At 37.6% G+C, this 22,298-nt stretch overlaps 1 protein-coding gene across 1 annotated transcript; it reads right to left on the bottom strand.

The window, feature by feature from the left end:
• Positions 1-516: 516 nt before the first annotated feature.
• myo1ea (myosin IEa) lies at positions 517-22,255 on the bottom strand. Its single transcript, XM_020941345.2, has 28 exons — positions 22,043-22,255; positions 16,499-16,642; positions 15,667-15,756; positions 15,386-15,480; positions 13,105-13,192; positions 12,309-12,398; positions 11,874-12,005; positions 11,587-11,721; positions 11,189-11,321; positions 9,681-9,877; positions 9,502-9,582; positions 8,976-9,062; positions 8,814-8,897; positions 8,126-8,293; positions 7,520-7,605; positions 6,468-6,549; positions 6,225-6,331; positions 5,739-5,837; positions 5,441-5,585; positions 4,087-4,201; positions 3,852-4,021; positions 3,634-3,779; positions 2,884-3,030; positions 2,661-2,818; positions 2,444-2,524; positions 2,144-2,351; positions 1,677-1,846; positions 517-1,586 (listed from the first exon to the last, which is right to left on the bottom strand). The coding sequence occupies exons 1-28, from the start codon at positions 22,043-22,045 to the stop codon at positions 1,510-1,512; spliced, it is 3,318 nt and encodes a 1,105-aa protein (XP_020797004.1). The 5' UTR covers positions 22,046-22,255; the 3' UTR covers positions 517-1,509.
• Between the last annotated feature and the right edge of the window lie 43 nt (positions 22,256-22,298).

Below are 22,298 nucleotides of genomic sequence, written 5' to 3'. Positions count from 1 at the left end.
CAGAGAACTGTTCCACTTTGTGATGTAATGTGGTAATGCAGGAAGTGCTCCACTGTGTTTTTAACATCCATCCACCAGACCTGGAATTTCCAATTTCGACTGAACTAAAAGTAAAAGGTAGCTGTTAACCTGAAAGCTACAAATTCATGGCATCACAAGGTGGAACAGCGCATTTCGAGTTTTTCAGATACAGACGGACAAATAAAGCTGGATTACTTAAACATGTGCGAATGAAACAAAACATAACTTGAGGTGTGTTTTTGAGGAGATAGGGTTATAACATGGCATAAAGCTCACAAGAGTCAATTTTGTGTAATATGTGACCTTTTAAAAATATGTAGGTTAGGTTATTGGGGAGAATGAATGCTTAGTGATGCAGCTAGCTGTCCACAATCTGCACAGCGTATACTTCACTTAACTGGTCTATTCTTCGAGCAGAATACAGCAGAATAATATTTTATATAATGTAATCAAAGATAATATCGTCTTACTAAAAAGTATACAAACAAGACAATCAAAAGTTGAACAGTCCTGTTTTATTAAAAGGCTTATCTGATGGCATTGCAAGGATGGGTTCATTAATCCAAGGTCAATGTGAAAGAATCCCAGTAACCCATGTTTTAATGACATGGGTTTTAATGTGGCCATTACATTTTGAAGATATCTAGAAATATATATTGTTGTATAAAGATGTGCACAATCTAAACAGAAAATAAAAGTAGAAAACCAGTGCAGAAAGCATCATATTACTTTAAAATCTATAGATAAAAACAAGTTTGTTCATCCTAGTTTGTTATAACAATCTTTTTTACCCATAGGAAGGCAACTTCAGAGGAGGTACAAAAATAGAAAATAAGAAAGAACAGACAACAGGCTGAGTTGTTTTACCACATATACAAAAATGTCTGTTCACAACTCCATGTAAACATTTCCAAGATAACAGTTCAAAATTTAGCATGGCATTTTCTACAGACTGGCTGTGGTATTCACATGAACCTGCCCCAGTAAAGTGCTATGATGCCACAGAAAGGATGCCCAGGGTACATGGCCTTTACAGTTTATTAAAAAGGAAAAAAACAAGCCTGGTTTGTACAAAACAGCTTAATAATTTCTTACACCCACATTTAAAAACAATGAGATTGAAGCAAGTGTCCATTTACTTGTACAGTACTAATAAAAACAGTACATCAGCAGCTGACTGTATGACAACTGAATTACTGACATAACCTCTAAGATGAGTGCTTCATTAAACCTTTTTTAGTTCAAAATTTCCGCAAAAAGAAAACAGCAGTAAGAAAACAAAAAAGCTATAAATATAATAAATTAATACAAGTTTTGTTCAAAACTCCATGGGAAATTATCCCAGAGTCAAACAGTCTGTATGAGAGTTTTCAAGTCTGCTGGTCTTTGGACAGTTGTAGCATTAAATTTACACATGGCAGTAGTTGGAGAACACATTTTGTTATCTCCCTTATGCTCACTGGACTCAGTAATTTTACTCAGCAGCTCCTAGATCTTTGTCACATAGTTATTAGGAAAAAGTCCTTGCTTCCCACGAAGTCGACCCGTCCACCACCCAGAGGCATCTGCAAATATATAGCAACATAACTGAAGCAATGTAATGTACTTAGTCAAAAATGTTTTAAAGATGTAGACCAGATTTAAAGACTACTCACCTTCTTTTATTATCTCAATGATGTCATTGGCATTGAAGCTAAGCTCGTCTGTGTCCTGAGCATCATAGGCATACAGGGCTTTGCACTGGGGCACCTGAGGTTTCGGTTTGGGTGCTGGCTTTGGCCGCCCTGCTCCTGGTGCAGGCCTGTTGGCTGACGGTCTGTGTGCTCTGAGGAGACAAAGGAGCAAATTCTTTAAAATGTAGCTCAAATATATGCCACAAGGTGGCACTATAGTAAAGCACTGGAAAAGTACTGATATGTTTTGCCTTAATAGTGTCATTCTGGAGTTAACAAAAAGTAAAATGAGCAGCATTTAAAAGGCATAAAAATGTCCATGAGTACATGTTCACATAAATATAATGTACTTTTTTCATTTCAATCCAAAATAAAAAAATTCATAATGATACATTCTTACAATAAATTACAATACTGTATAATTCAACATTGTTGATGATATGTCTTACCCAGCAGCTCCTTTTTCAGGCACCCCTAGAAAGCGGTTGTCTGGTAGTTGGCCTTGGCTGGTTGGTTCCCTGCGGGGGTTGTGACTGGTTGGTAGATTTGGTCGTGATGCGTTGCTTGAATTTCGCCTTTGGCGATTACTGTGATGATCTCCGTTCCTCTGATTTGCTTCATAGTTAGTATTTTTTAGTCTACCATTCTGGTGACCCACTGCAACACAGATGATAACATCTTCAGTACATTATCGTATATATTTTTTTCAATAGGAATATTGTCTGTTGTTGTGATGTTTTTGGTTTTACCTGGAGGTCCAGGTGCAACTCTTGAGGGCTGTGTTCTACTCGAACTGGTGCGACCTTGAGCAAAATTCTTCCTGGAGGGACCTAAGATTCAACCCACAAAAAAAAAAAACTTAGCAAACATCATAATCTGCATCAAGCATTTCTCGTACAATACTGTACAATATGTACAGTAGTTTATGATGAGAAGATCAGCTACAAAGCAGATACCCATACTTACGTGAGTTTTTGGGAAGTCCAGGTCCAATGCTGACCTGGAGAGATTTACTTGAAGGTTTTAAAACAGGCATGTCCCCTTGACCCTGAACAAAAAGGACCTGTCTGGAGCCACCTCCACTCAAAAAGCCCCAGTTTTCCTTCTTTAACTTCATCTCCAGTCTAAATAGAATATACAAATAATATTACTGTTGAATATGTATATCAAAAGCTGTACATTTACTTACGTGTTGCTAAATTTGAGTGGAAGCTTGCGTTGTGTCTTCTCTTCAAAACGTCGGGCCAGTAAGCTAACAAACTCAGTCTTAAACACACAATCTAGCAGACTATCGTACTCCTGCTCATGAAGGATCATAAAATCATCCTGCAGTGTACTGAAAAACAATGAGGGAGCCTCACATTACATTAAGTATATTCACTCTTTATTTTTTTTGTTCTGAGGCAGACAAGATGAAGCACAGGAGTCAGATTTCACATTTACATAGAAACACAAAGCCACATTAAGCAGCTCTCCTTCCATGTGCCTCACAGAAAGATACTTGTTTTATTGTCATGAGGTCTGAAAATGTTTGCTATGGCGCAGTCACCTGGACCATATTACCCCACAGACTCAAAAGCTACATCATTATACCAACAAATATTTGACCTCTTATGCAAAAGCAAGCATCGTAGAAGCAAGGGTACATGTTTAGATTTTGTATAAGGCTAGCTGATATAAATACACCAAAGAAATACACACACAATCTTTATTTCTTGTGTGTCATAAAACACAAGAATCTGAGTGGCGCTAGTGAACCTAACATTTCTAGGGCATGTTTAGGACAAACACATTGACTGTTTTGACAACAGCTCAATAACAGTGCCCACGTACCAAGTAATCAAGTTTTGTGTTTATTTGATTTTTAATTAAGCTTTCAATTACACACAATGTAGCCATAGAAATGATTACATCTAAGAATGAATGCAAAATGGCATACCTTAGAGAAACTGCTAAAATTTTCTCAACGTCGATCCGCCTCTTGAGCACTTCTGTCACCTGTCCTTTTTCTGGCCCTTGTTTAACTTTTTCTCTCCCAATTAGATACACAGATTTTGGTGTTAGGATCAAATCTCTCTTGATTCCCTTCATAAATAAAATTACAATATTTTAATAATATGTTAAATGTAGGATTGAAAGAGCTGTAGAATTACTCACTTTGAAACGACGGTCATATTTTGTCACTTTATCTGCAAAATCTATTTTCTCCCTCTTGCCCAGAAATTGGCGCAGCTCGGGCCTGTCATCCATACCCAGATAGTCACCAATGAAGTTTCTGTTAAGACTGTGTCGCCGTCTTTCTTTTCGATTCAACAACAGGTCAGAAGCTAGAGAAAATATAACGATCAGTGACAGTAACTAATAAATGAACAAAAATTATTCCACAACTGACCTTCCTCCCTCATCTGAACATACTTCTTACGAGCCATATACTTTCTCCAGGCTTTTTGAATTGTTCTAGCATAGCCATCAAACTTTCGTTCCCTTGTCTCTTCCAACAGAAAGAGCTGTGAACACAAACAAAGACATAAGCATACCTTAGCAGTGCACAACCTTAAACAGACACACCTAACTGCAACAAACCGAAAGAATGGTGAGCAGCCTGTTTGATATGAACTACTGTACATTGAACAACTGTAAGGGTTTTCCCCATCCAAGGTCCAACTACTGACCAAATTAAAACCATGACAAAATGTAACGAGTGAGTAGCTGGAGTAAAGTGAATGTTTTAGGCTGATGGGGGAGGGAAAGAGGGGACTTGCTGAAAATTACTTTCCCAATTTCCGGGTGCTGTTTTTAAGACACAATCACACAGACTAAACATCCTGGCCACTTCTTCAGGCCTGGCATTCACTGGCCAAAGGCTGTAGTATGATAAGATAGAACTCAACCATAAGGAAAAACTCAACAAACCTAACCAGGCAGAAAACAAATGAGTCATCAATTAACAAAGTGTAGCTGCGTAATCACCATGACCTGTTTTTACTGGTTTAATCATTAAATCTCCCAGGTGAAGGATCTTTGAAACAAACAGCAGCTGTTTGGTTGATGTCATTAATCCTTATTGGCTCTGAAATTCACAACTTTATCACAAATTAACAAATTTGTAAATGTCGACAGAGCCAGAGAAAGCCTGAATAAAGCTCTTCTTTTACACTGTGTCAGCAGCTCATCTTTCACCACTTTTAAGTCTAGAAACATCTGGTAGTGTCAGAACAACTTTCTTCATAAAACTAATTAACTCTTGTCAGTTAAGAGGGCTGGCAGTTCATTTCAGAGCAGAGTCCCATAAACATTTATTGTGTTAGATGGGGGACTTGGCACTTATTCACTTTGGTGAATAAGGAAAGTCTTTCAGGGTCAGCTTCAGACTGCATTTAGAATGAGCTGCCTGTGCTCTGAGGCAGAAGTGTGTGAGAAATGCAGCTCTTGTGTACAAAATCTAAGGGGGAGTACACTCGCACAAACTCTCCTTTTATTAAAAACATGCAGAAAAAAGTTAATGTGGAAAAAGACAACCCTTTATGATGTCCCCCAACTCTGCATCTACAGCCTCTGCTTGTGTTTTAGTTTGAGCGTAATGTTGACTCAGTGCTGACGTGGTACATGGGTCGGGTTAAGTCTCCACCCATGCACCAAGGACTCAAGCCCAATTTAGGGCACTGATGTCCTTATATGGAGCTTAGTGTGAACATAGCAGTTTATACATGAAAATAGGACTTTTGGGCAAACAGTAAGACACATACCGATTCAGGGGCTTTGATGAAGATTTTTGTGCGACCAAGTTGAAACTGATCCTGGTCCATGTTGACAGAGCGCAGGAGGTGAAGAACCCCCTGTTTCTCGTCTCCTCTCCACGTTGGCCATGATTCTTTGGTCAGGATGGCATATCTAAATAAAAAAAAGAAATAAAAAATCAAGATATTCAATAAGAAATGTTGTAAGTCGTATTAATTGACAATAATTATTTTTGAAAAATTATGGTATTACAAAAACTAAAGGCTGCACTCTTTGTAATAAACAACAACACCACAGGTGTGTTACCTGTTGAGGAATTTCCTGAAGACTCTGCGGTAGGCATAACCAGCACGCCTAACTCTGATGTTTTCTTTCAGACCAAGATACTCAACTTGATGTTTCACCCTGAAATATTTACAAACCTTATATTAGTTCACAGATACATTTAGGCGATTGTTATCAATACCTTGCTAAGTGCATTTTTCTGTCAATAATTAAGCTTCTGCATTTAAAATCATCACAAAAGTAATACTCAACTGCCTTTTACTATTCTTGTTGCGATAAGACATCTGCCTCCACAAGCGGAAGTCATAACATTAAGTCATTGTATGTAAAATGTTTTGTTGACATTCTCTAAAACAAAGGCCTAATGGACCACCAAGCGAACACAAACTTCCCTTGCGAACAGTTATTCCGGGGCTCATTAATGACACAGCTTGTGCCAGCTCACAACAGGATGGTCGTCAGCAATGAACAATACTCTGGATCTGAAATACAGAAAGTGGGGCTTACCGGCTCTCTTCCCAGTCTCGTGGCTTCTTCGTTTCATTTGGTTTGATGCAGCGGATGTAGTGTGGAGTGCACTTCATCAATGTGCTCACTAAATCATTGGCTTGTTTCTATAAAGACACAACAAGAACAACATATAACATATTACAATACATACTGCTCAATGTTATTTATCTACTAAAATAAAATTACCCACTAGTCCAGTGACTTTAACAGGGTGTTCATTATACATAATTTTTAAGTTACCTTTATTTTGCTCCCTGCTGTGGTTGGACGACCCTTTTTATCAGCATTGAGGTTTTCTGGAAACAGTTTTCTAATGAACCCACTGTTGAACAAATAGCACATCATTATGTTTTTTTTTTTTAAATCATGATGAAACAAAAAAAAAATGTGGACATTAAACAATATTTAAATGTTTTTACATTTCCAAATCAATTATTTTCACAGGCACTAAAACAAAACAGAAATAGAAATAAACTTAATAAGCTGTTGTATTTTTTTGAGAATTGTTTTTTACTTTGATTACTCACATCAAAAACAATGTATCTGTGGATGGCAGACACAAAGTACAATTTGAATGGAATATGAAAACTTTTTGAAATGTTTGTTCAAGTCAACTTCCCTTTCTCCCATATTTGTTTTTGTTTGAATTTTTGATTGTAGACTATGGCCAAACAACAAAGAGGAATCAGCAGGTTCTACGCACAAAGTCAGATCATGCTTCCTGGATTATAATGCTGTGATTCTTCTCTCTTGTGTTTAGATCTGCAGCTCAGAGGAATAAGGCTCTTCCTTCCTTTTGCGTTTCATTGAAGCATTCTTATGCCAAACCTTTTATTGGATTTAAGCTCACTTTGCATGCTTGAATTAATTATTTGACAAAAATAAATTATCAAGCAATTGTCTGAAGAAATTAGGATGTGCGTCTTGTCTCGCACAACACATGACCACAAAAGGGTCTGTCTGAGGTCGCAGACAATAGACTCTATGCACAGATGGTCAGAAAACCCAAAGGCCTAAACACACACTGCAAGCACACTCCACTATATGCAGCTCTGCAGGGGAAATGCACTTGTACAGCCCAACTGGGGAGACCAAAAGCCACACATTTGGAAGGCCGCCAGACGTATTTCAGGGTCAAAGGGCACTATGAGGCCCCGGCTCTACACTACTGTTACATCGCACTCATTTCCAGATGCAGAGACCCGTTCAAATTCACATGTGTTCAATTAAAACAAGACAATGGAGGAGAAGTTGGGTCAACACTATAGAGATATTTAGTAGTGGTGACTCACATTTCACTGCTTTGCATGAGCTCAATGAGGTCAGTAAAAAGCACATCTCGGTTTCTCTCACAAAATCCTTCGGCATCATAGGACACCTGTAAGAGAAGGGCAAAACACTGAAATTATTTATATCGCCATACATAGATTGGATTTGTTAAATGACACTAAAATAAAAATGTTTCCCTAATATTCTAAAGTAGGTCAGTGGTGTTGTTGGTTTTATGGGATGAGAAAATTAATGGTTACAGATGCCCAATTTACACCTACTGGCTTACAGTAGTATAAAGTGGGCAAATAAAATAACTGCTATACACAGTAGTATAGCATATATAACTAAATATCTAGCATATAACTATACACAGTATAACACACAAACACACAAAAAATAAATATTTACATCTATTCATACATAGTTAAAAAGTTATTTATTCACAGCTGGTTAGGAGAGTTACTGAAAATGCCCAAAGCATGAAAGCATGGCTAATTTAGTTCAGTTACAGGGAAGCCATAAAACATGACAGGTAGTAATGGAAATGGCCTTGATTAAGCACTGATCATTAAAGTTTTTATTTTATTTTGGGTTTTCTATTTTGAGCCTATTCTATTCTGAATTACCTTTCCTGCATAGTGATGTATAATGAATCCTTGGTTCCAGCTGTTGAAATGTTCATGAGTGTTGATCTGCATTCGGAGTTTCTGCAGCATTGTCTGGTCGGCTCCCTCGCCCACAGCGTGCATCGTGGCACACACGTCGTCTAGGATACTCATGATGCCAGGTGGATTCTGAAACAGAGCATGATGTATTGTGAAGACCAGTTTATTGTACACATTTAAAGACATTATATACAGTGCAGTAAAAAACTATTCAAAAACCTGATGAATACTTAATTTAAGCAGTACATTTTGTCCTCAATGGAAAAAGCCTTTAAAATTCCTTTTACAAAGCTTTTTGCACCAAACTATACATTTTTACAAATTATGATTTATACAGATGACAAATTAAAGCCTTAATACTTTCTTGTACTTATGCTCACAGCTGAAAACTGGAGCACAGTGGAAACAACAGGCCTCTGTAGTGAGCACACATGCCAACTTGTTTGTGCATAAACTAAACCAAATCTGTTGCAAAGAGCCAGCTTGAGCCTGGTACAGACCCCCTGGTCCTCTCAAAAGAAAACAAGTACAAACCGTTGTTATGGATTTTACGGATTAACGTCTTGGTGGGGAACATTACTCGAATTAAAAAGCATGCTCGGACCCTTTAAGAATATCAATTACAACATGATTTTTTTCTATGTGTTACCTTGCTCTCAATAAGATCACAGACGATCTTGTTATTAAAGTACTCTATCGGTGTCCACTTGATGCCCTCTTGCACATACTCCTCCTACAAAGTAAGAACAAGCAGGTTCTAAATATAACTCAAAGTCAAGTTCTAAAACAAACAGAGACAGTTTTGTGTTACCTGTTCTGCCTTCAGTGTGAGCTCAATGAAAATCTGCTGCAGCTTCTCATTCACAAAGTTGATGCAGAATTGTTCAAATCCATTTTTCTGTTGGAAATACAATTTAAGTTATTATGAAGTCACTGCCAAATATATTTCCTGTTAGGTCATAATGCTTTGTTAAACTGTTGCTTAACAATGGCCCTCAATTAAACTGGAAGAAAAACAACACACATTTTCTACCCATACAATAGACATTTGCCCTGAACCTTGTGAAGGGTGGTTGTATCTTCCGGTTTAATTCTATTCAGCACAAGGGAGAACTCTCTATACTCTGACACTCCATACATTTTGTAACACATAATCTAATTATAAATTACAGAAGCATGTTGCACTGGGATATTCCCTCATAAAGTGGATGGCTCCAAATTAGTCTGATCTTCTATGATAATCTGTTTAATGCTCACTGTTTATCCTTTAATCTCATTTGTTTAAGTCTAAGTACATTTATACAGGCCATATGTCTATGACTACAAAATGAGTTTACCTGGAAGATTTCAAATCCATAAATGTCCAAAACTCCTATATTGATCTCCTGGTGATCTTTAACCATGGCCTTGTTGATGGACTGTATTAACAAAAATTATATCTTAATTAGATGAACAAGCTACATATTTACCAACAGAAAACCACTTCAAACTGTATAAAAAAGAAAACAAAAAATACCTCAACCAAGAAATCAAACACTCGTGAATGTAAGGCTTTGGAAAGGGCATCACGGGTGTAGCAGGCTTGCTCTACGTTCAGGGTTACATCAATCGTCTCCACAGTACTTCCCCATTTGCTGTCCATTTTTCTGCTGGTGAGTTTCTCCTTGAGACGATCCTGGTCAATACCAAGTAAGAATGCTGGAAAGGCCAAAACTACAAGAGAAGAAAATATTCAACATGAGGTAAAGAGAAGTCTTTCCAAATGAGAGTAAAAAGAAAAAAAATGGAACTGGAATACTGAAGGTGTTTGGTTATGCATGTGATATAATTTGGTTATACAGTTTTATACATGAATTACATAGATTTGACTAAAAATGTCTATAATTTGGTAAATAGAACTTATTCTGTCAATAATCACTTTAGAATTTATATCAGATACTTCATCAACAGGATGACATTCTGTAAAATGCCATGGTTAAATCTGAATACTTTCCAGGTAAGCTTAGGTGAGCCATTATATTCATGCACTAAAGAAAAGAACTGAATGGGCTTCAATGAATGGTTCTTCAGCATGGGCCTGGAGTTGATATTATCCCCTGAGAGTCCCTCCCAGGCTTATTACAGTGAGTCACTTCCCCTAAAAGGAAATGGTTCTCGGGGCACTGCCGACCTGCTATGTCTGGAAGTGCCTCTGTAAACTGCAGTAGCTCTCATCTGGGACTCGAGGGTGTGACTAGCCATGACCCTCTTTAGATCATGACTCATTCTTTACGTAATAAAGAGTTTTCATCATAAACCTAAAAGCAACATGCTTCATAGTGAGCATGATGTTAAGCTAATTTGTTAGTCAAATGTGCTGAGAGGAAAATAGTAGCAAGGCAGAGGGTTGTGCTTATCCATCCAATTACAAGAAAGTGTCCATAGGGATATTTGCAATTCCAAGAATACACATATATTATATGCAGGCAAAAACTGACCAATGATTCTCTAACACTATTTGTATGTCCCATATAAACAGGGGCAAGAAGTGCACAAGATTGCAATTCATGACATAGGTCTCAACATGAACCATATACATGGATTATTTTTAAAAATGACCCGAGGGTAGAGTAATGTTAAGACTGCAGTTGGATCACACAGGAAGTGGGTCTGGAAAGGGGACAGGAAAAGCAGAGGCTATGATGACCTGCCATTGCCTTCTCCTAGAAAAGACTAGGTCTTTGTTCACTGGCCTCTCATCTCATTCATATGGACTACATTATTTCGGGACTCTACAGAAAGGAATGAGAACAAAAAGAAGTCGAGGGCCAAAGCAGTAGTGTTTGAGCGTGAGTGAGCTTGTAATTTTTGCTGGTTTTTAGACCATAGCAGATAGCCATTACAATCAGCCAAAACCAATATAGGTAAAGCATTTTATAATGAATCAAGGTACCTATAAAGGTGAAGTGAATAAATGTATAACACAAATTTGTCTAAGCTGTATCCCACATTACTGTGCCCTTATTATGCTGTAAACCCACTTACACTCCTCGCTCTCCACAGCCGCGTAGTTTCCAGACTCCCTGAAGCTGATGTTTCCCAGGTGCAGAACTCCAGCCACTATTTGAAGCACCATGGAGCGGTCCTCTGCGTTTATGCCAATCACATCCATGGCGTGCTGGGAGAAAGCCAGGCAAAGACTGTTAAATTAGAGCTGTGGTTTGTTGCTCATGAGGTCTAATTAGTCCTGTTGCGGTTCGGCGAGTAAACAAAAACAATGGAACAGTGGAAAGGAAAACAAAAGGAGGCATTGGTTGAGAGGGGCAGGAATGTCATGAGGAGACAGGGACACTTGTGTGAAAATAGCTGAGATTAGACATACACAAACAACACAAAGACATGAAGAATATTGCTGACATAAGAGATTTTTTTTTTTTTTTTACCAGTGTCTCCTTAAAATCAGACTTGTCATCAATATCATCCACTTTATAGGAACCGGACTGATTGAGGTAAGTGTAGTAGTCCAGGCTGGTGATTCCCAAGCTGCTCTTCTGCTCTCCACTGGCTCCTTCTATTAACTGTGAAAAACATACATACAGTTAATTGAGTATAGTCTTACAGTAGACTTCTAAAAGATAAAGCCTTTTACTTTTATTGACACATAGTTGCAAAAGCTAAATGGTCAAATTTGCTCTTTTGCTCTGGAACAAAAGCAACAGTAAAGCCTCACCTGGTAGAATATGTGGAAACTCCTCTCTCCAGGATTTCGCATCACGACACGAGACTTCTCCAAAAGGAAGTTTGAGATTTTTCCTCCGTCTGGTTCACCACCGGAGCTGAACTGGATCTCAAAGTATTTTCCCTGATGAATTAAAGCATGGATTTATATTATTTAAATGGATACACTGGGAAGATGGCATCCTGACACATGTGATCTTAAATCCTGGCACCTGCTTCATATTCCTGTGTGTCTAATGATAGTTAAGTACCAATCTTTGACTTTTTTTCCAAGACATGTAAGTAACTTGGATCTTTATCATGTCCAATAAACTATCCTATATATTTATTTCTCTATTCACTATAACTACCTTTTCTATTCTTTAGTATAAATAATAAATTATGCCATATATTTGAAAGATGTCACCTTGTTGAAGTAAAAACTTACAAATCTGCTTGAGTTGTTGTTCCTCAGTGTTTTGGCATTACCAAAGGCTTCCAACAGTGGATTGGATTGCAGGATGATATCTTTGACATGCTGCAAAGAGGAACAAAGAGCTGTTAGCGACGTCACACAAGGAGCATATGAACAACAGCTTCTCGCCCTCACTGCCAGCTTACAGCCTCTCTGGAACTTTCCACTCAGACACAAATAAGTCTGTCTGGAGCACATCATCTGTCCTGTGAGCCATATGAAACACAGACACACATGATTTCTCAAATATTTCCCCTTCTGCTATAAACAGATTTCATTCATGGAAACTGGGAACTTACTCCAATTCAGTTCAGAATACAGAATTATCAACACCTAAATAGGTTTATAATAAAACACCAAGGGATAATTTTGAATACATGGATGTTACTATGGATGGTATGCAGGACCAGGGGGTTTAAGTGTGTGTTTTGAATGATAATGAGGCACTAGTGTAAATTCATGAAGTTGAACTTGACAGACCCAATCAAATATGGCGAATAGTTTTTAGTGTATAATTTCTGGTATACTATGTGCAAAATTAAAGGAAAGGAACAGCTGTGTAAATTATTGCATAATGGCACTTTCTATCTGCCTGAAAATGGGGAAAGTTAAGTAATAAACACAAAAAACATTTTAAATACCATATATTCTGTAGCCAGCATCAGTTACATAAGAACTTATACAATAGTAAAACAATTAATCAGCGCAGCCAACTTTAACATGCCAAGCCTGTTGTTCATGTTATACAACATGCTGCAGGAGCTCTCACCTGTACTTTGCCTCCGCCTCCTGACACTCTGGAGATGTAGCTCATTATGTACTTAGCTGCCACCGTCTTCCCAGCACCACTCTCTCCACTGAGGAAAAAAGACAATTCAAAACATTATCAGTCTGCATTCTTCCAAGCAATAAAACAATGTTTTTTACACATTTGTGTAGCATTTGATGTTTGTTTTATAGAAATGTCTTCTTTTTCATTTTCCATCTTGCCTCACTCTGTTTTGCCCTTTACTTCTCGCTTTACCAGGCCATACATATTTTGACACATGTGGTTTGGCAGTGGATAACACTGAAGCCAGTTTTTTTCTCTGAAGCAGAGTCAGGTTGGTAATGCCTTTGTGAGAAATACAGCTGCAGACTGTTAAAGCTGCCAGCACAGTCATGGGAGCTGCTCAAAAACACACTTATTTTTACTGTTTAATTTCTTTCATTTATATGTTGTTGTCAACAGTGAATTTTACATTGTAGTGTATGCCATTTTCTATTGATATTACTTTTGTAGTATCAGTTTAATTATTGCAGGTGTAGATATTATCTTTGAGTGGAAAAGAAAAGCTCAAAAAATGATAGCCGTTCCACAATACAATGCAGAAAATGTTTAATACTGTAATCCTCTGCTTTTTGTTTCAAAAACCTTCAGTTTTATGCATTGATGGTTATTTCAATGGGACAAACAAATAAACAACCACCCTTGGGTCTTTACTTCAGATTATATATGTACAACCTAAATTGACTAAATTACCTACAAACCTCTTATCCAAATAGAGCTCACCACTTTCAGAAATATCTTATAATTAGAAGATCAAGGATTAAAAGTTAACACAATAATGGCAATTACCGTTTTATTTTAGAAACTGAAAATCTGATGATTAGGACAATACTAAGGCAGACATGATGAAATTTAAGGCAATAAGAACTTGGGTATAAAAGCTGTCTGTAAATGCCAACTGTGATGGAAATTTATATTGTGGAAAGATTATTCTCAATCTGTCTTTGTGTAAATGAATGTGATTTGTACCTTAGACCAGAACAGTCATTAGCATGCGTAAAGGCTCAGCAGACACAACTGTCTCCATCCCCAGGACGCATTTTTTGTCTTAGCTGTCCTCAAATGTAAGTTAAATTTATTAGCACAAGTCTGTGACAGTCGTTCTGCTTTGATATGTATGTACAGTAACTTGTATTTCTGTATAAATACTCAGAGCACAGATGCTCAGAGAGGAGACTCTAGGGGACAGAGACTCTGGGCAGATGCTCTGGGGGAAGATGCTCTGGGGGGCAGAGACTCAGAGACATGGGAAGGACATGGTGCTGGTGAGAAGATGGTTGGTCTCTGGCCAGGGCAGGCCTAAACCTTGTCCATATCTGCTGTAGCATGAATAAACTTTTGTCTATATTCCAACAACTCACCGGGCTTCGCAAATGGATTAATTACAGACATTTACATTGCATAGTGTGAAATATCTGAGGAGAAACAAACTAACAAAACAAATTTGAACCGATGTATGAAAGGGATCATCATCTTGGGCCACATGCTTTAAAACAGATGGACTAAAACACTTCTTTGCTGAGGTCAGTTGCGAAACTCCTAGGAAAGGCATCTTCTTTCATAAATTATGCTGAATACAGTCATGGTTATTCACATAGATGCCTAAAGACCTGCTTAATCATGTAACCACTTCCTTTCTTTAGTTTGCTCATGTAGCTGATGACCAATTCAATTCAGCACCTTTGTACTGTTAAACCAACAGCAGAATGCCTACTAGACAAACTGCAGGGTAAAGTGCTGCATTGATTCACTAAAAGTAACCACAATCCACAGGTTAGGGTTAGGGTTATGGTTAACCCCTAACCCTGTACTGCAAACTATGACTTGGCACCTTCCTTTTTTGGCATTTTAACTTAAAGAAACATCTTTCAATAAACAAGACTAGACAGATTTTGTGAGTGAATTAAACAGGTGCCTATTTAGCTTTTATCTAAACTAGGAAGTAGCAACAACATGAAACAACAACTAGCTCCTAATAATTTAAAATATAACTGGGTAGGCTGATGTTAACAATACAATGACGCATCTTAATAAAGCATTTAGTCTGATAGGGTCAGCTGACCTGAACTATGCTGATAAACCTGTTGGGTGTGTTTCCATGTTTGACGTTCTATTGTACAAGCAGTAACTTACCATTGTCAAAAGGTGCAAAGTGCTCATGATTTAACCAAAACTCTGTGATCTGAAGACAAAAAGGCAAAATAATAACACCAAGTTTTACCTAATAATGACGCACTGGTTCTCCCGGTCAATCATCATATTTCTGTACATGTTATCTGCCAGTGCATAGATGTGAGGGGGGTTTTCATATTGAGCCTGAAACATACAAAAGGGTATATTAATTAATAGAGATAAACTGCTATATAAGGAGATGTGCTACCACAAGTCTACCCAAGCAGGTTTTAAGTAATCCTTGTTATTCATGAATGCATTAATAAAACCAACAGAACCACATTTACTTACATTTTAATGGACAATCTAAAAAGGGAAACCACTACTTACAGCTCCCTGATACATCTCCACTTCCTTTTCACCAAAATATGGCATCTGCTTGAAAGGGTTTACCGAAATTAGCACAGGACCAATGTATGTCTAAGAGAATGCTGTGTTAAGTGAATAAAAACTTTGAAATGCCAACAGTAAAGACTATAGTAAGTAAATAAATTATGCAGCCAAGGAGTACAAAACGTCAGTGGGAGTAATGGCTATTGATAGGCCATGTCCTAAATATGTACATTCTATGGTTCTGCTGTGCTGAATGTCCCATGGCCAAAACACAGGGCAAATAAAGCAGCTATTGTGGGTGGCCTACAGTGACCTACACAGCAATGGCAGGGCCACCTCTTAGCAGTAGCAAAGTTCTAACCAAAATCAAAGGCCTCACTCTCAAGTTGTCAGACTCAGTTAGATGAAACTTAATAAACATGAGCAGGGAGCAGCATAGCAGTTATTATAACAGTTATTACATAGCTATGTCATTTTTTAAAACAGATACATGTTTCACCATGTGCTTTTTGGGGAGGAAATATCTTTTGCTTTTGAACTGTCAGAAAATAATGGTTCTCATCACACTGGTGTACATTCTGTACAATGCTTCAATTGCTTCGCAACTTCCAGTTTTATAATCCTAACACCTTTTTGGTAATAACACTACTGTGAGTGTAAATATGAGTCATATCTTTGCAAAGTTAGCAGCGAGGGGTTTGTAAGGGGGCTTTCTCCACAATTTCAGACCTATTACTCATTTAACCACTATGAATGAGGTATTCCAGGAAAAGCACAGATAAAACAGCATACAGCCATTCCCCACTGAAGCTTGACTTTGAAAGGATACAAAGATGTAGTCGTCCATGTATCGTTTCTTAAGGTTGTCCACAATAGCATCCTCGTTGATTTTACTGAGTAGAACCATGTCATCCACTCCACTGTGTTTGACATTGTGGCTCTGCCAGTGGTACCGGTAGTGGCCCCGACTCCCCTGCAACAGAACAGAAGATCTATTGTTATTTCACTGTAAAAACACAATCAGACTAATCGAGAATCACACATTGAAGCACAAACTGAAAAGAACTTAATGTATTGTGGCTGAACCGAATACTGAAGTAATCCAATTTTATCATAATACTGACCAATCACTTTATATTTACTTTGGAAAATCAAAAGAACATATTTTTCACAAATGTTTGTGGTAATGCTGTCTCTGCTATCCTCATCTTGACATAGACTTCCTGCTCAGCGTCTGTTTCTGTTTCAGCGCAGTGTGTCTCAGGAGAGCTGAGGTCATTTATCATGTGCCATGACTCAATGTAGTCTGGCTACTGTGGATCAGGGTCACAATGTGCTGCTGTTACAAGTGAGTATCATTCTGCTGGATATAAATCTAAACACTCCACAAAGCAAAGCTAGATGCGAATTAGCAAGGTAGCATTTAAAAGCACTTATCAGAACGATCAAATAAAATAAAAAAATGTAATTAAAAAGCCATTTGAGGTAACTTTTAATATACAAATTAATTTCATTCTAAATCAAAAGACTAAATCGTATTGAGGATCTGAGTCTGACTCATGTCTGCAATCTCAACAGCCATAAATAATATTAACTAAATTATTTAAAAGACAATCAAGGCTCAAAATAAATTTAAGTGTAAAATTTACCAGAAGTGTTATTGCACCCTTTTATGAACTCCAAATTACTAACATGAGAACCAGTAAGCTTTTAATATCCTCCTGGTGACTGTACTCTTTATAGCTACTAAATAAAACACTTTAAAAAGCAAGGAGTGAGTCTGGAAAACAATTGGCTTTTTCCCCCTGGAAGATATAAAAATGTTAAATTCTGTGCTTGTGCTGTATTCTTCTTATTTGTGCATGTGAATAGTGTAATATGAAATCATATTACAATAAAACAAATTCTGCAGCACAAACTGTTTTATACGTATGAAAGTGTCTGTCATTGGCATTCCTTTAAAAATGCACATGTTTCTTCTATACAGACAAATTACCTCTGCACAGCTTGTTAAGATCAAATGAGTCAATGTCAATGTCATTCCTTGAGATTTGAAAAAGACTATTTGAGCCACAGAGAAAGCAACTGAACACGCTATACTTAACCCTTGTTGTAGTTATGTGTGGAATTAAGAGTGTGTCTGACTGGAAATAGCAAATATTTGTATCCTTCAAGTATTTTAGTAAGACTGGAGCAGAGTTTAATGACGCTGCTCTAATGCATGGGTTAGGGAGGATCCACACACGAAAAGAAGGCCTTGTACAGAAAGACTGGAGACGCTCTCAAAACACTGAGTATGTAGGTTATAGGACAGCAGCAATCCTGAAGCAACACATGTAATCAACAAAACAAGTCCAGTTTTTTATCTTTGAAATGACTCTACTTAACATGCTGCTAACAATAGTAGATTTGTGTTAGAAGCAATCACAGAGATTCACACACACAAATGGACCCGAGGGATTTCCTTAACGACTAGAGTCCAGTGACCATGACAACACTAGCATCAACTTACTTTACAGTAAGCACAACTGATCCTCACTCCCCTTAAACAAGCCTTTATTCTTAACAGGGTTGAAACTGTATCAAAAAATGTATTGAAAAATGTGTCATCCCTATAGCTAGAAGCGGCCATCCTGCATTTAGTCCTAAATATTTTCCAGGCACAACTTAGTCTGTTTAAAAGTAACTTACATGTATAAAAAATAATATTCCTACTCAGTTGCATGGTTTTGTTAAATTGGGCAGCCCTGAAACGTACTACAGGTCACATTAATATATTTTAAACTAAAACAATGCCACAAAATGCCTTTCTGAAATTTAATCTCAACATTAGTTTAAAGAACTAGAGCCCAGATGCCTGGATGTAATGCAAATACCATTACCATATATGGGAAGCACTAAACAGAATTGTCTCGGGGTACAGGAAATGGCTTAGTTTGATTCTGGATCATAAACAGCACTTTTCCCTCATTTGGTTTCAGTTTCCCCTTTTCCCTTCTTACGACAGTGTGCTTAAATGAACAAACTGAAATCTGTGCCTGCCTAAGAGCCAGATAGCTGGATGATAATCATACTAAACTTAACAGGGACTATATTAAAGATAAGGAAAAAACACACTGTACTCACATACAGGAAGTAATCAGTGCAAATGCTCATATGCCAAAAGGGTGAGGAAGATAACTTTTGCATTTGGCCTCTGAAATTGCTCGTTACTATTACAAACAGATCACTGTATACCATAAGATACTGGAACTTAATCAACTCAAATAAGTACAAATAATGAATATTAATGTACATTATTTATAGAAGTAAATGTATCAACTATACTCCGGCACAAATAACTACCTAGTCTATATGATAATAATACTGCTGATACCAATATATGAACAATTACCAAACCATTCTATTGCAGTAGAGTAGATGATATGTAAACGCCTAACTTGACAAAGAATTTCTCTCTTCATTGCAATATGACATTTTGTGGTGGCCTAACTTTCTTTCTAAGCAGTGTGTCCACCCACTGTCTGTTTGCTTAGATTTGCACTATGGCAATGCTCACTCACTCTGTTTAAAGTGCTGACAGAGACATTTATCCCATCCAGGACAAGGGAGGAAAATAAACAATGATGTGATATGAATCTGAGTAGAACTGCAGCATTCACAAAGTCTGTTCAGACTCAGTGAAATAGGTGCACTTACTGTAGGTAGGGATTCACCAATCCAGCTTTTTCGGTTCCGATATTGATACAAACATTATGAGACGTTCTAGGCTAAACATCCAATTAAAGGCCCAACCAGGGTATCGGCTTAACCAAAATTATGAAACTGATACATGATCCAGCAAATGTTTCTGCTTCAGCACCGATATTCTATACAGCTATCTGTGCTTCCCTAGTTATAAGAGCAACTGGTGAAAATTTTGTGAAATCCCTCAGTCCTATAGCTGACAAGGATGGATTGCAAACTAAGATACAGACAAAACATAACTGAGTCTCGCTTGGGCTATCTGGACATGTTTTTTGTCTATTAATAAACGCATCAAACAAAATGTTACAAATATGCATTGGGTAGACTTGGTCAGTTTTATGGTGATAATCTTTTGCATGGGCCATTCTGTGAATGATTCACAATAGCAGATTAGACAGAATGTAAACACTGAACTCCACAGGAGCAATGACTGGCATGAGAAAAGGGAAGGGATATTTGCATTTAACCATGTAAAACAAGTCTAATGCACTTCTAACTTTTAACCATGTGATATCAAATCAAAGACATTCTTATGTGACACAGTTAAATGAGAGTTGACCGAGACCATATTGCTGCCATGAGGCAGGGCTGAGCACCATCTCTCCCATTTAATGTGCACATAATAACTTTGTGAAAACAAATGCTGTTAATTAACATACAAGTCACCACAACACATTGCTAATTATGTAGCTATGGGAACAGAGCTCTAATTTAAGGAACATTGCAAAATCTCAAAAACCTTTCAATCTCTATCTCATTCAGTACAGGCCAAATAACAAAGAGATGCCAGACAATGTGAAACTTAAACCTTGTGGTTCCAGTCTTGTGTCTTGTGTTTCACTTAGAGTAAAAGTAACCTGCAACAGGTCAAGAGATGTTTGGAAATCTTGTTTTTAAAAGTTTAACAGTAAAAATTGTTCTAATGAAAGTTTTAATAAGAGTAACTGTCATATACAGCCATACTGTAGTATTTGTTTTAATATCAACAATAAATGCAACAGCCTGCACACTGTTAATCTATGTAATAGAAATAGAATAGGAATTATATCCTCGTGTCTCTCATGTACAGAAGCCAAAGGTCACATTTAATGGACCAGTACAGTGTCAGCAGGCGAACACTTAATCTATACAAATACAACTTTTCAAAATAATTATATGCGTCACCAAGAGAAAAGTTAATCACTTCCTGGCATTAGACATTCATATTTCACCTTTAACAAAAGATGCTGAGAGGTCAAGAGAAGTATTTTATGGATGTATTTTGTCAGTATTATTTGAGCCAAGTACAAAGAACTAATAGAAAATTTAAAACTTTGATGAAGAAGGCAGCCATAAAGGCATCATATGTAACTGTTTTGCTCTAATCTTATCTGTGCTAAATTGGGTCAATTGTCTAAAAATGAAAACCAGTAAATAACTGCTCAGTGAAACCTAAAGACATATACACTGTCTTGCCATTTCACTACTAAGAGGCAGAGGCTACAATGCTCTAGCATATTGACCAACACAAATAAAGCCAGAACACAGTGTGCACATAGTGAACCAGTGACAAGCCTAACGAGTTCCCCAGGTCCATGCAATGATTCTGCTCTCCTGTTAACAGAGAGGACTTGAATTCCTGAGCAAATTTCTGCAGCAGTGATAGGTCTGAAGTGAGGGAAAGATGGGGGTTACTCAGTATGCACCTCCCAAACAGGAGAAGCCCTAATGCAAACCATCTGCTGTCATACACAGCATCTGGCACAGAGGAAACTTCTCAGTGAAGCCGGCGTCTGACACTTCAGACATAATGACAATATCAGAATGTTCTATGTAAAATACACTTAACATTACTAAATGTGAACTTAGTATTCAACATAAAACCATATACCTTGATATAATTATTGCCCTGTTGTATACAACATATTGCCTTCGGTAGATTACACGGCAAGTGTAATCTACAGGGAAAAATAAAGTCACTGTCCTTGTGAACCTACTCATAAACCATCACACATTTGATTGCTTTCCTGGGTGTTTCTGTTCATTAGAGTTCACTTACATTGTGCAACCTTTGAACATATAATGTAATGTGAGGCCGACAAAAGGCTTAAAGAACTACAGAAAAGTGGGACAGACAGTAGTGTTGCCCAAACACACAACTGAATCCGCAAATGTTATCCTCAGTAACATAAGTCTAGGTGTGTCTGTTGCTGCAATAGTGGGTGGCATTCGACTCTGACCAGGAAAAACCAGTCTATGAAAGCCAGATAAACACACACAAATGACACTTGTTCCCTGTCTCATGTCCCAGGTCAAACCGGTTCTTAACACAGGGCTGTAGGCCATTGATGAGAGCATCTATTTTTACAGTAAACTACAGCTGGAAGGGAGGCATTTAGGCCTACAGTAAAGATACAGATAATTCTATAACATTGTAGACATTTAATGGAAACTGACATTACCATTTAGAGTAGACAAATAAGTCAACTTCTTCAGCAAATTATTGTAAAAAGAATATTAAACATTTATTTTATAAATTTGGATGAGTTGTATCTATTTTTCTTAATATAAAAAGCCCAAAGCCATAGCCAGACAGCTTTAAACTTCTGATAGGTATCAGAAGTGGGCTCGATGATAGCATACTCACCATCTTCTCCCTTTCTTTTCCTTTCCTAACAACCCCAGAATGTTTAATCCGCGTTCAAGAAATATATTCCTGTAAAAAACCCCACAGTTCAGCTTCAATGTTGTCCTGCGTCCATTCTGCAAACCCAGCTAAAGACTTCACTGACAGCCCCACGTCGGCGAACAGTGGTCTACAGACGGAGCAGTACCTCTCTGGTCCGCCACTCAAAAACATTACAAAGGAAACTGCACCAGGCAATCCAATGAAAAGGCTGGAG

The sequence above is a fragment of the Boleophthalmus pectinirostris genome, unplaced genomic scaffold, assembly GCF_026225935.1.
Source record: "Boleophthalmus pectinirostris isolate CB_2022bp ecotype Guang Dong unplaced genomic scaffold, ASM2622593v1 HiC_scaffold_19, whole genome shotgun sequence".
NCBI classification, from domain to species: Eukaryota; Metazoa; Chordata; class Actinopteri; order Gobiiformes; family Gobiidae; genus Boleophthalmus; species Boleophthalmus pectinirostris.
The sequence above is the reverse complement of the archived record's forward strand: the minus strand, read 5'-3'. Positions and strand labels throughout refer to the sequence as shown.